Here is a 15,110-nt window from a genome sequence, read left to right on the forward strand (position 1 = left end):
ACAGTATGGTAAAATATAGTGAATAGTTTCCTAAAAAAATTTAAAATCCAACTACCATATGATCCAGCAATCCCACTTCTTAATGTATATCCAAAGGAACTGACCCCGGGATCTTGAAGAGATGTCTGCACTCCCGTGTTCATTGCACCATTATTCACAGTAGCCAAGATATGGAATCAACTTAAATGTCCAACAACAGATGAACGAATAAAGACAATGTGGTATGTATGTATATAGCGGAATATTATTCCACCTTAAAAAAGAAGGAAATCTGCCATATGTGACAACATGGGTGAATCTGCTAAGTGGCATAGGCTAGTCACAGAAGGACAAATACTGCATGTTCCACTTACACAAGGTATCAAATGGTCAGACTCACAGAAACAGCATCAAATGATGGCTGCCAGGGGCTGAGGAGAGGAGGGAATGGGGAGTTGTTCAAATGGTATAAAGTTTCAGTTATACAAGATGAACAAGTTGCAGACATCTGCTGTCCAACATTGTGCCTATGGCTAACAATACTGTATTGTATGCTTAAAAGTTTGTTAAGAGGGTAGATTTCATGTTAAGTAGTCTTACCAGGATAAAAAAATTAAAAAGGAAATTGAAGAACACAATAAAAAATAAAGTGACTTTTTTGTTGAAACAGTTATAAGATTACAAAAATGTTTAAAAACTAAAAATCATGTTTTTCTGAATTACTTGAGAGTAAACCGCTAATCTGGTGTCCCATCCTCCCAAATACTTCGGTATTTCCTACACACAAACATTCTACACAATCAAAATACAACCAACCAAATCAGGAAATTAATAGAGATACATTACTACCACCTAATCTTCAAACTCAAATTTTGTCAGTTGTCTCAAAAATGTCCTCTATAGCAAAAGAACCAGTTCAGAATGACATTTCTTTTAGTTTCTTTAGTCTTCTTGAATCTGTAATAGTCCCTTAGTCTTTTTCGACTTTCATGATCTAATATCTTTCCTTAACAGTGTGCAGCTGTCGGTGTAGCGCTGGTTTTAATTTACATATGTAATTTAAAGTGAATCTTTTTGGAAGAGTATGTACAGATAAGTTTTAATGTATTGGCATCTTCTGTGAGTATATTTGTGTTGTGTACACGTCCTTGGGTATTCACAAACGTGGTACTACAGAGTTCCTGAACCTTTATTTTCAGAGGCAAAATCACTTAATAAAAGCAATGATGCCTAAGGGATAAAATCATATAAATAACAGATACACCATTTACGAGATATCTAGCATACATAGTTTAGTAGTTTAAAAGTGTCATTTATGCTTGTACTTGGGAAAATTTTTCTCTTAAATAATTCCTTAATAATTTCTACTGTGGGAAATTAAAAAACTTCACAGATGATAATGAAATCTAATCTTATTAACAACCCCAAATAAAATTTACTCAATAAAATATTCTCTTCTTAAAAATATCTTCTTCAATGAACATACTAGAAACGGTTATATGATTAAAATTATCCATTTGACAAATTTGATCCCTAAAATCAGGAGGGCCCTCTTTTTGGTGCTCTATACTAGATTTTTTTGTTTGTTTGTTTTGTTTTGAGATGGAGTCTCACTCTTTTGCCCAGGCTGGAGTTCAGTGGCATGATCTCTGCAACCTCCACCTCCCAGGTTCAAGCAATTCAGTTGCCTCAGCCTCCCGAGTAGCTGGGGTTACAGGTGTACGCCACCATGCCTGGCTACTCTTTGTATTTTCAGTAGAGACGGGATTTCACCATGTTTGCCAGGCTGGTCTCAAACTCCTGACCTCGCCTGCCTTGGTCTCCCAAAGTGCTGGGATTACAGATGTGAGCCACTGCTCCTGGCCAATACTAGGTATTTTGATGTGGCTTATTTTACATAAAAGGCAAAACAGTCTACTTCTAGGTGAAAATAAGAACATGTATATTCACAATAGGTTATTCATATACTGAAATAGATACAACTTGCGTTTTAGAATTAATACTTTTCTATATTCCATAGCTCTTTTCAGATTCTCAGAAGGGTCACTGACCCAAGAGATACTGTCATTACTTCAGATTTATCTTTCCACTTATAACTTCTTCCAACAATTCTTAGCATTCTTCATCTACCAAATCCATCCACTTTCCCAATTTTGAATATGTTCATCAGGTTTTACTATATTTACTGATATTGCCCCGGTAATTCTGTTGGAATATATTTGAAACATTCCTCTCTTAGTCAGTGTATATGACAGCAAAGTGAGGTATCATGTTTCATGCCTTGTGCATCAGGAGACATAAATATTCATGTTACCTTACTTTATGTTTTTTTCTTCATATTACTTCATAGTTTCATAATTAACACATGCATTTACATAATATATTTTAACTCTAGTTGAAACAAAGTTAGTTATGGCCTTGATAAATTATTAATGAATGAGGCCTTATTTTAACTTTAGGGTATTAGAAAAATTCTTCTCACACACATGGAACAGTTTTATTTAAAGCTAAAACCCACCATTATTACCAACAATTTATATGATGTTATGTTACTTGTGTGGAAATAATTTCTAAATTTCATTAAAAAAATTGTTTTTATCCCTTCCTTTTTATCTTGACACATATTTTGTTTCTTGATGAAATGCAACACATTTTAATAAAAAGCAAAGAAGTTATACTATTTTTATATTTTATTTAGTTGTTATAAATATTAATTATATGAAGTTATTTTTCTCCCTGTCATGTCTTAACTATTAAGCCTAACTTGAAACCATCTAGAGAGAGAGAAAATATGTGTAGGTTTATAAAATCCAAGTCTGGGCTATCAGCTATTGAGAAAGCCCAGTCATTTGTCCTTGTCTGACTTCATGCTGCTCTCCAAGACTAATCTGATTATAATGTGTGGCTTCTCATATAATTTTCTGTGGAGAAAAATAATCAAGTGATGCAAAGTGTCAAGGTCACATGACAGATACTTGTCATTGTGAATCCATAGCTCAGCATTCTGGTTTGGAATGTCTACCATGTTTAAGGCACTGGAGAGTCCGCAGTGACTGACTGGAAATAACTTTTCATTAATGGCGCTTATACTGTCTTGAGGAGATAATCTCCAAGTAAACAAAGAGTCAAAATCATATAGAGAGCGGTAAGTGCTATGATGAAAATCAAACACAATAATGAAATGGTATAAAGAAGAAGGGAGACTATTTTACATTGTGTGCGTCGGCCATCTGCATCTGATGCATCTAGTATATGTCAGCATTGAATTTCTAGACCAGCAATGCTGAGAACCAGACCTGTGACAGGAACCTCTACAATGGACTCCATTAATTCCTGTCTCCTGGTATTTATAGTCTTAACGTTGTTTTCTTCCATACTTTGGAAGACATGGTCCAGATTTGGTCTCTGTGATCAATAGCATATGGTAGACATCATAGTATATCACTTCTGAGATTAGATTATAAAAAGACCAAGGCTTCTGTCTTAGATGCACACTCTCTCTCTCAGATCACTTGCTCAGAAGGGAGCAAGCAGCCACATTGAGAGTAGCCCTATAGAGAAGCACACTTCAGCTTCTATAGGAAAAGAATGGAAAGCTTCCAGTCTATCATCAGTGAGAAACTCATTTGCCAACCACTACTTGAGTGAGATTTGAGGCAAACTCTAGCCCATTCAAGCCTCATGAGACACCCTGAGACGGCATCACCGAGAATCTAGCTTCTCTTTAATTCCTAACCCTGAGATACTCTTACACAAACAAATGAAGTAAGGAATAAATAAGCAAACAAATAAGCAAACAAAGGCTTGGTTTTCCCTTGACATCTAACATTCATTTGAATTCTCTCTACCATCTACACATTTTCTGACTATCCCTCAAAAAACACAATTAGGAAGATAATTCTTGTGTAAGAAAAAACTGTATCACATAATCTAAAAATTTTTCCTTTTGGCAATCTAGTTATTTTCAGAAGTTCACTGTCTTCTATTATTACAAATAATCAAGACTTGACTGTTTCAATGAGTTTTAGGCAAATGCATATCCAAAGGACTTAATTTTATTATTCCTTGATGTATCTAGAGGAATGATCATAAACATTATAAGGAAACTTATAATACTAATTTGTTTTTGTAACTGAAAAAATTATCCCAGAATTTGCATACATCTAAGTGTCTCCATCAGTTTGCTTAAAGGATGTACATTTTAATGTATGTTATATTATAATTCTTGCACACATTCACATTTTGCACAGATTGTTAAGCATATAAACTTAAAAGATGAAAAGAAGAGAAAATAACTAACAATCCAACATCTTGTTTGTATCCCTAAGGAAATCATGAGTTATCTCTTTTCAGAATAGTTATTGTTAAACTAAAACTGTTTTTCCTAAAACTATGTTTTTACCTTTATTTTTATTGGGAGTGCAAAATAAAGGATACTATAATGCTCTCATGTAGCTTTAAGTTACATGAGGTATAGACTGGTGATCAAAAGCTATAATACATACTGAAAACAAAGTTTATTTTTATTCAAAGAATTTCTTCCTGCAATTCTCATTCTATAGACCCAAAACTAAAGTTATCTATATTTTATGCCTGAATTTGGTTCTTTAGATTTTGGCCTGTGAGTTATAAAATGAACACACTAGATTGCAAGTAACTTTGAAAATGTTTCTTAGAATGTAAAAGCTGTAACAGCTATGTAAGTTATATGCGTATGAGTCTATCAAAGAGACCCAACATCAGTTCTAATATGTCTTTACAACATTTTTCTATGTCCAAATTGGTTTATGCATATTATTCTACTTAATTTAATTCTGTTTAATACTAGGCCACAACCTCAAAGCCTGCACAATAACCCAGCACCAATTATTGTTGTTATTATTGTTCCTCATTACTCTGATTTATTCACACAGCTATTTCATATAAAGTCCATATTATCAATCTGTATCAGGTTTTAATTTATATTTAAGATTCATATTTAAAGATATATATTTAAAAACCTAACAACCTATGTCAGGTTTATTTTGTACTTCAGATGAAAGCCATTATTTGAGAACAGAGGGAAAAGGATTCTCCTCTGCATACTCAATATTTTTTCCTTGACCTAAATGTATATATTTAGGTGAAGGGGACAACTGCTTTTCTATCTTGGTTTAGCTTCCAGTTAGCTATGTTTCCACTTACTTTAAATGTGGCAGACAAAAGCATGAGGGATGGACTCAGTGGCACTAGCTGCTTTTGCAGGAAATTTCCACTTGAACGATTAACACCCTCAACCATATTTCCACCTGTTTATGCCTGGAACCTGGGAGGGGTTCCTTGGGTTAGGTCCCATACCCAACGCTTCAGCTTAGAGAAAGGCATAATTCAAAAGTGCAGGATGGTGAAATATGCAGACATTTCCTCATTTCTATGCTCTCTCCTTGTCTTCTCTTATGGAGGATTAAGTAGGTGTTTTATCTTTATGTATATATTCAAATTAAATACATATCATTATTGAAAGTTATTTTCATAATTGTGGCATTATATTGCAATGACAATTTTAATACACAATATCCTTAAAATGCACTTGAAGGTATGTTGTTGAAATATTAGTCAATCCGGTTTGCTTAGGAAAAGGATTTAATAGGTAAAAAATAAGGTTACATTTTGGTTCAGCAGATGAATCTAAGTCCTACTGAAATGTTTAAAAAATTAGTCACTGTACTCAATATTTTTCTATAATACTGTAGAAGGGTGATAATAGCAACATAGTACTTTAAATATTTTCATCATAACATATACAAGTCATATTGATTTAATTGAGTAAAAAACCCATTTTGACTTTCAAAAATAATTAACTCTTTAAAACACAAAATTCTATTGTTACACATGAATAAGGCAAAGCTGGGTGAAACAAAGCATTTTATTATGGTAAACATTGCATAAAATTTTAGGGATTAGTTTTTACTTTAAAATATATCCTATATTTTTATGTAAGCCAAATTTTAAATAGACTAGCAAAAATGAACAATTTGCAAGAATATATAACTTCTACCTAAACCACTTTATGATCTCTTGAAAAATTTTAATCTTTTTTCCTAAAAATTTATGGCATATTCTTGATGTAAAAACTGAAAGATACACTACAATCCATAAATTAACTTGAAGAATTAAGCATCCTATTAGGTTGAACCTTGTGACACTATTGTTTTTAGCTATAAGAATGACAATTTCATATGTTTTAGTGCAATACTTTTCTGGCATGTATCTTCAGCCATGAGAAGAAACTTAACTCTTTCCACCTTTACTGTAATTACAGTTTTATAAAACAGAATACATTCTCATGTAATATGAATCTTTTACAGTATACCATACTTTTTGGCCTTTAGGAAAAATGTGTAGATAAATTAACTCAAAGTGCCAAAACACAGACAAAATAAAAGTAGTTATTTTTCTTACTAGTGAAAAAAATCACAGTTCAAAATTCAGAAAATACACAGTCACTTACTTTGGTAGAGTTTTCAAGTGATTTTCTCTTAACTCCAAGATCCGCAATTTGACAAGTCTACAAAAATTAATTTTAAAAATTTCCTCTTAGTATTTCTGTCCAAAAAATTATTGAATAAGATTTAGTATTTGGTAGCAGTATAGGGTTACTATGGTTAACAATAATGTATATTTAAAAATAACTAAAAAAGTAGAATTGGAATATTTCTAACACAAAGAAATGATAAAAGCTTGAAGTGATGGATACCCCAATTACCCTGATTTGATCATTACACATTGTATGTCTGTACTAAAATATCACACATACCTTATAAATATATACAACTATATGTACCCATAATAATTAAATATTAAAATAAAAATAAATTTTACTATGGTAAACTATCATTATCACTATTCAAAGGGCTATGTCCAAAATTTTTTTTTACTGTGGTTATAGATTTTAAAGAAATATACATATTGATTATGAGTAGGGTTACATCACTACTGGGCAATGACAAATATCGTTTTCCTAAAATTAACTGAGATATTTTAAAGATATCTTTGGATTCCAGCCTTCTAAATTTCATATGTTTTATAAAAATATATTTGTTGTTTAATTTTATGCATTCAATAGATAATTGAATGTATACTAAATACCAGATGCTGTGTTCACTGGAATATGGCAATAATTTCTCTCAAGAGATTATAAATAAACTAAAAAGCAAATACTATAGCATAGAGTTAAAAAATTGGGACTTTGTAGGAAGACAAACCTGGTTGAAATCTAAACTCTTTCATATTCTGCCTCTCTGACACTGGGCAAATTAATTAACCTCTCTTAATTCAATTTCCTCATCCATAAGTGTGTGACAGCAGTATCAAATTTATATGGTTTGGAACATTAAATAATGTAATACATGTAAAGCGTAATTTCTGGTATATCACAAGTTTTCATAAGAATTGGCCATTATTATTTTCATAATTTACACAATGGGAGAAGTGCTGCAATATACCATATTTCATTGACTCTAAGGTGCATATTTTAACATTTATGAAAAGGTTACGCATTTAAAAATCTGTCGCATCATCTGTCCCGTGACAATGCTGGGGTTGGGGAAATTACATGAAAAGAATGAGAGGTATTCATAGTTTTGGGGTTGGGGAAATCACGTGAAAAGAATGAGAGGTATTCATAGTTTCTGTTGCTTGAGTAACATTTGTGATTAGGAATGCATTTCACACTTAATTACTTGTTAAGTTTTGCAGTCTAGGACACACTATTGTTATTCATGTCCATATTGAACGTTAAAATGTACCCAGATGAAGCTACTTTAGAACAGATATTAACTGGATTCTCTGAATTCTTAATGTTTTGAGAAATATTTTACTATTTGAAGTTTTTCATCTACATCTGCCATATTTACTGTACTTTTAGGTTTTCATGTAGGTCTCTTTCCCTTTCTTTTTTTTTCCTCCTATCAAGCTTTTTATTTAATCTGATAATGATTAATCTGTATATGAAATAAAGTGATTCAGTTCTTCATGGCATGGGTATATTGCTAGTAAAGGAGATTCCTTAAACATTTGCACGTCTCAAATCTTGTCAACAATTGTACTAGTATGATATTTTATACTGATTTTGGCTTTTAGGAGCACAGAATCTCAGGTTTTAAAAGGAATTTTAAGTGTCCTCTTGTTAAACTATCCACTTGAAGGTTAAAGACCTTTTTATATTATAATAATAAAATAGAGCATATTTTTTGTAGGCAATTTATGCAAAATTAAATTCTATTTTCAAATGGTTTTGGTATTGGTATTATGTTTTTCACTTGCCCAAATCTTTTTCTCACATTAGGACTACTTAAAGAGAACTGATAAAAGTTCAAGAAAAAAATGTATCTTAAGATAATAATTAAATATTTTCTGATTTGATAAATCCAAAGTATATTGTAAGGCTGTGGTCAGTTCCAGAAAGGCGAGGCTAGTTTCTATGGATGAATGATGAAATGCCAATTCATTTAGAAGCCAAGCAATGCTCTTTGGACGCTCTGTGAATTTTAAAACTCCTCAAGTATATGCTGTTCATAAGTGTTGTGATGGCGTGATCTGCAAAAGTAAGGGAATCTGGGAAATGTTGATGTGCTCTCAGTATGTAAATGGAGGCTGTCACATGTTAAGTGACTTCATTATTCAACTGAGTTCTTAATGTCCTGTGCAAGCTTCAGTCAACAGATTGGTGTCAAGCTATACTTAGTCTATTATTTGAACAATTTCAAAGACGATCATTTACATAAATGCAGTTGACAGTAAACTTAAAAATGTCCTAGCTATTCAGATATATCTTTTGCACAAAAAAGTTCATTGTAGAATACCTGAAAAATATTGAAAAACATGTCAAGATGACAAGAAAAATTATTCATAATTTTACTTCTAAGATACAGTCTTTTATTTCATACAGAGTCATATTCATATTGGAAACATCTTAAGAATTTTAAAAAATACTTCCCTAAGATAATATTATTATTATATAATATTATTATTATATAGTATTATCATATAGATGAACCATAATGTATTTAACCAATATCCTAGACAGATGTGTGATTCCACTTTTTTCACATTGTAAATAACAATAAACTTGTCCATAAATCCTAGTGGGATATCTGACAATGGCAATAGACATTTCTAGAAATGATTCACAAAGGCAACGGTTGTAAATATTTTCAAAGGTTTTAAAAGCGTACTGCCATGCATGAAGGTCATAACATTCTGCAGTCCTATCAGAGAGCATGAGATCATCTCTGTTCTTATACGCTAAAAAAAATTTTGGCAATATGTTGGAACATAAAGGTCTTCTATTGTTTTAACTTGTATTATGTTTATTATTTGTGAAGACAGACTTTTTTTTATGTGTTCCCCAGCCATTTATATGTGTTATTATGAATTGCTTTTTCCTTGTAATTTGACCATTTTTCTCTAAAATCTTTGTTTTCATATTTATATGTAAGAATTCTATGTTAAATATATAAATAATTTGTTTTTCATATATAATGAAACTATTTTTTCAGTTGATTGTTTTACCTTAAACCTTTGATTTTCTGATACTTTATGTTAAAAGTATTTAGGTCATCATATCTATCCATTTATGATATTTTTCTTTGCTTCTATGCCTATAAAGGTATTTCTCAACAAAAGAGCCATAAATATTCATCTCCTTTTTTTCCCCCCGATAATTTCTGGCTTTTTTTTTTTATATCCAACTCTTTAATTCATCTAGAATTTATTTGACTATTAATGTCATGTAAAGGCCTAATTTTACTTTATTTTTTTGCAAAAGTTTCATTAATTAACAGAGTTTCATTATTGAATAATAATGAGGCCTATCTTTAATCACAACTGTCACTTTTGAAGTCTCATCAACCGGCACTGGTAAAGCACTTACCTAAGGTGAAATATAATCGCATAATTTAAATTTCTTATTCTTACCTTCCAAAATTGGCTGGAAGAAATTCAAGAAAGGCGTCATTCAGGTAGAGCTGGGTCAGATTTAGGAGCTGTGTGAAGCCATCAGGGAGTCTAAAAAGGAGTTAAAGTTTTAGTCACTGCATTGATGTTGCTATAGAAACAGAACAAAAATATGTATCTCTGAGGAGAAAAAATAGAAATGTAATACATTTTTCAACTCTCCTTTGGTATTACAGTAATGAAAGAATTTATTGAGCATGTTGTTACAGTTCGAAAATTTTGCCTGTTATTAAAGTAAATAGCATTTATCCACTTCCATGCTACTCTCCTATACTAAGATTTATGTCACTGCTAAAATCAGCAACATCATCTCTTATTGCTGGCCTAACCTCATGCATGCTAGCCAGGACATTTTTCATGGAAATCTCAAGTTGTTTGGCTTGTTTGTAATTTTAAAACTAATGTTCCTTTTTCAACAGAATATTCACATATATAGTCAGGCAAGAGTATCCAGTTACCATTTCACTTAATCATCAAAATTTGTCTACAATTTGTTACAGCGATAACTAAAGTTGCCCAGTATGAAAAGTGAAGGAGTATGTTGTCCCCTTAACGAATAATTTCTTTAATGCCTGCTCAACATGTGTGTAAATCATGATTCAAATTGGTCTAATTCATATTTATTAAAAATGACAAACAACATTGAAAAGATAATTAGACAATCATAAAGGCTATAAACTGCATCAAAAAATTAAGAAAATAACCTTTGGAGAGTTTTAGAAATTAGATGAAATAAATTATTTTAAATGTAAAAAGATTTAATTCAAGGATTTCTCAGGAGACTTGTTTTTAGAGGAATATTAATTTCTTTATTAGTAAATTTCTATTTAAACATTTCTAATGCTTTTATGTATAGTCTAGTCCAGATTATGTTATTTTATAAAATACTCTTAAATAGTCTTCAAATTTGCCTTCTCCTCAAATTACAGCCTATCTTCCTCCTTGCATTTACTTATTTAAAATTCTGCCTATACTCATTGCTTTTTACTACTACTCAAGTCATTGTTTTCTGGCATCTACCTCAACTCTATTACTGAAAATGCACTCACCAAGGCCTCCACTGACCTCCTAAGTTCCAATCCCATTAGCCTCATTTTATTTCGGATCCTACGCTGCCTAGCAACAGTTGCCATCACTGCTTGCTCTCTCCTTCTTTGCTTCTACTACAATTTTCCTGCTTCTCTTCCTTCTCCTGGGACATTATATCTGCGTTTTATTCCATGGTTTCTCTTCCTATGTCCAATAATTTCTTATATGTATATATAAAACACTTATATATATACATATTATGTTTGTATTTGTATGTATGTATGTGTGTGTACATACATATACGTATAAAAAAAATGTGTACCCACAATAGAATGAAGAAATAGAATCAGTATCTTTGAAACCTTCTGGGTGTCCCTCCCTGTCTACATCTTCCTATTTGTCCCACAAATTCCTGAATCATGTTTACTATTCTGTTTTGAAACAGCTTTACTACAAATATTTAATTCCCTAAAACAAAACATGTTGTATGGTTTTTAATGGTTTTGAACATTATATAAATCAAATCACACTGTGTACATTTTCCCAAGGCTTTAAAAAATTAATATTAGATTTAAAAAATCCATCCATTTTGATGTGACTGATGGGCCATCATAGCATAGTATTCCACTGTATGAATAAACAATTTAACATTTTCCTTCTAATGAACATTACAGTTGTTTCTTCTTTTTTTTTTGAAATAGAGTTTCACTCTTGTCTCCCAGGCTAGAGTGCAATGGTGCAATCTCGGCTCACTGCAACCTCCGCCTCCCAGGTTCAAGTGATTCTCCTGCCCCAGCCTCCTGAGTAGATGGGATTACAGGCACCTGCCACCACGCCCTGCTAATTTTTGTATTTTTACTTGAGACAGGGTTTCGCCATGTTGGCCAGGCTGGTCTCAAACTCCTGACCTCAGGTGATCCACCCACCTCGGCCTCCCAAAGTGCTGGGATTACAGGCATGAGCCACCGCGCTTGGCCTACAGTTGTTTCTAGTTTTTCATTTTGCTGTTATAAATATTGGCTTCTGTGAATAATTTTGAACATACAGTATACATTTACAAAATATTACTTAAGTTATATCCTTAGAAGTGACATCGTTGGTCATAGGGAATGCAAGTCTATGTTTACTAGATGTAGCCAAATTTCATTCAAAATAGTTCCACCTTTTTTCCATGTCCTTCCTAACCCTTGGTTTTGTTAGCTTTTTTCATTTTTGCCAATTTGGTAAATATAAAATAGTAATAATCATCATTTTGTTGATTAGTTAGGAATAAAAGTTTATTAGCAAGATTTGTTTCCTTTTCTGTGAAATACATGTTTACTTATTTTACCTATTTTTCTATTGGTGCCCCAACCAGAGAACTCTCTGCCTTTATAATTTTGTTGTACACTGGAACAAATCATGATTGTCTGCCCCTTTCCTTCCTGTTTGAAGACTTTCTTCAGCTGCTCAAGCCTGGTCTGTTCATGCACCTGGTAGCCCAAGTTCCATGGAATTAATGTCCCTCTCAGAGACAGTACTCAATTAATGACAGGTAGGAATATAAATACCTCTGCTCCCTCTCCCATTGTGTTTGATAACCCTGGTATGTGTTTTACACTGTTACCCAGAGTTCCCCCAGAAAGTTAAAGTCCAGTGGCCAAATACTGTAAACAGCTTGAAAAAACACTCTCAACAAGTATTTCCTGGGCTTATCTCCTAAATACACTGCTTGTATTCTTTTCTAAACATCTGCTTCTGGGGAATCTAAAACAAACACATTTATATTTTCATACTAATTTATGGCAATTCTTTACATATTCTTAGTAATAAGTCCTCAATGTCATTGATAGGTTCTTTGAAACTGCAACTTTAAGTGAAACTATGTATAACAAAACAATTTTTTATCTTCTCTACAACATTACAATGAAATAATGTTGAAGGAAACAACATTATTTGAAGACCTGCTGTATGTCCTTTCACTTAAAGTTGCAGTTTCCAACAACCTATCAATGGCATTAAGTGAAGATTTACTGTATATTAATCTGATATTGGTTATTTTCACTGTAAATATATTGTTCTAGTTTGTATTTTGGAGTTGAATTGTGTGGCTATGATTTCATAGAGGATGTTGCCATAAATTTGCTTTTAAGAGATATAGGATTTATGAAAGTAGAAAAGAAAGAGAAGGGAGGCAAGTGAAAAATGAGGGTTTTTATAATGTAGAGGTAAGAAGACACTTGAGATGTGTAACAAAGAGAAGATGAGTTCTAGAGCAAATACTTTATGTATGAGAGTATCCAGAGTTAATATTTAAGAGTATCAGGAGAGGGCAGGGTTTACAGTCCTTGAATACTCAACTCAAAGGTTTGAACTTGATCTTATAGAAACAAAAGTCTATGGTAGGTCATTAATTTTCTCTGTGTTTTACTTTGTTGTAATGCATTAGAGCTCACGTCCTGATAGTATGACGGTTGTTATGAGAATGGCACAGATGTTAAATACATTTCAATTGGAGTTTAACTATTATCTTTGATGTCTTGTAATTCAAAACAACTAGTTACATATGACTTTTCAAAAAGATGATCAATATGATACATGTAAAATTAGACAAATGTTAAAACCATTGATCTAATAATTTACCTTAACAGTGTCACTACTCAGTAAAAAACAGCTTTTAAAATACTAATTTTCTATTGGCAGGACAGATATTTTTCCTATATATCAAAACTATGCAGCTTCTCTCAGTCTACTATTCTCCATATGTATGTAATAAATGATATTGTACTACTTCTTTGATCAAAAATATACTTTTTTGCTTCTTCTTTGGTAATGCTTATGCCCTAGAAGAATCTGGCTTATTACATAGAACATTTTCTTTCAGAGTTTAAGAATTGACCACATTTTTTCAGATTCCAATGACAAAACTGGACCAGCAAAAATAGGTTATATGAAAAACCAGCATGCAAAGTAAGTCAGTTTTTATCAGCCTGGTTATAAAAAAAGATGTATTGACATTTTCTATTGAACTTTTCTTCTTAAAAATGTGGAGTTAAGAATATGATTACATAGTATGTCTTATTTAATGACATCTATGTTTTATTTCAACTCACTTCAACGTGAATTTATTGAATGGTTACTCTGCACTTAAATTCAAAATTAATGTCTCCTTTATTTTCCTCATAGGATTTTGTTCATAGATTTAGTTGAATGTTTATACAATAATACTTTGTATTAGTATTGGAAATGTTCTATTCCTGGGAAAAATTATAAATTATTTGGGGATAAGGAATTTTTAAAATCTCTTAAACTGTCCATTATTGTACTTTGAAAATAACATAGAATGAAAAATGGATTCAATGTTATTTGAAAAATCATATATATACAGTCAGTAAGCCTGCCAGAAAAGACATTCAAAGATATTCAAAGAATTTATAATTCAAACTAGGACATTTGTGAGACTTAAAAGGCGGCTATTAATAAATATGCCAAATCAAGAATAGTAAACGGAGATGATTTGGGCAAACAGAGACACTTGCTCACTCTACTTATAACTTTCATACCCATCCCATAGATGTACTGTAATTTACTAGTAATTTCTTCATTGTTGAGCATTAAAAGTGTTTTAAATTTTTGAGAATGTATCCTATAGCAACTAAAAATACTTTATCAGATATGGTGAAATACAGTGAAAGAAACTTAGGAATTTAAATACTGGCTTCATGCATTTCTCTCTATAAAAAGGTAATAATATTTATCTACATAATGAGGTTTCTGTAAAAATTAAAATGAAATAATGTATCTAAAAGTTTAAGACATAGGTTCTCAATAAATGTTAGTTCTTGCTTTTCCCATTGAGGAGTTATTTATCATTAATTTTTTGGTACATTTTGTAGCTTCTAATAGAGACAAGGGCCTGAATTGTCAATATAATCACTTCCAGAAAAATGTATGAGGAACTGTGAGGAAGAAAATATTCCATAGCAAGCTGGATACACTTGATGAAGATGACAATCATAAGTTGCCTTTACTTTCCTGCAAAGTATTCAATGAAATCCAATATTTGACATTAAGTAAGGAACTCTCAATAATGAAATGATTTTACTATCCTAAAATAACTTGGTGGC

At 31.8% G+C, this 15,110-nt stretch overlaps 1 protein-coding gene across 13 annotated transcripts in view; it reads right to left on the reverse strand.

Moving 5' to 3' along the window:
- LRRC7 (leucine rich repeat containing 7) overlaps positions 1 to 15,110 on the reverse strand; it is a 1,078,250-nt gene that overhangs the window by 265,417 nt on the left and 797,723 nt on the right. For all 13 annotated transcript variants that reach the window (XR_008514343.2, XM_063711876.1, XM_054533117.2 and 10 more), the window contains 2 exons: positions 9,937 to 10,026; positions 6,470 to 6,526 (listed from right to left, as the gene is read on the reverse strand). Coding sequence is in view for 12 of the 13 variants with exons in the window: in XM_063711876.1 (XP_063567946.1) it covers positions 6,470 to 6,526; positions 9,937 to 10,026 (147 nt within the window). In the remaining variant the exon portion in view is untranslated. The remainder of the gene's footprint in view (positions 1 to 6,469; positions 6,527 to 9,936; positions 10,027 to 15,110) is intronic.

The sequence above is a fragment of the Pongo abelii genome, chromosome 1 (genome assembly GCF_028885655.2).
Source record: "Pongo abelii isolate AG06213 chromosome 1, NHGRI_mPonAbe1-v2.0_pri, whole genome shotgun sequence".
Lineage (NCBI taxonomy): Eukaryota > Metazoa > Chordata > Mammalia > Primates > Hominidae > Pongo > Pongo abelii.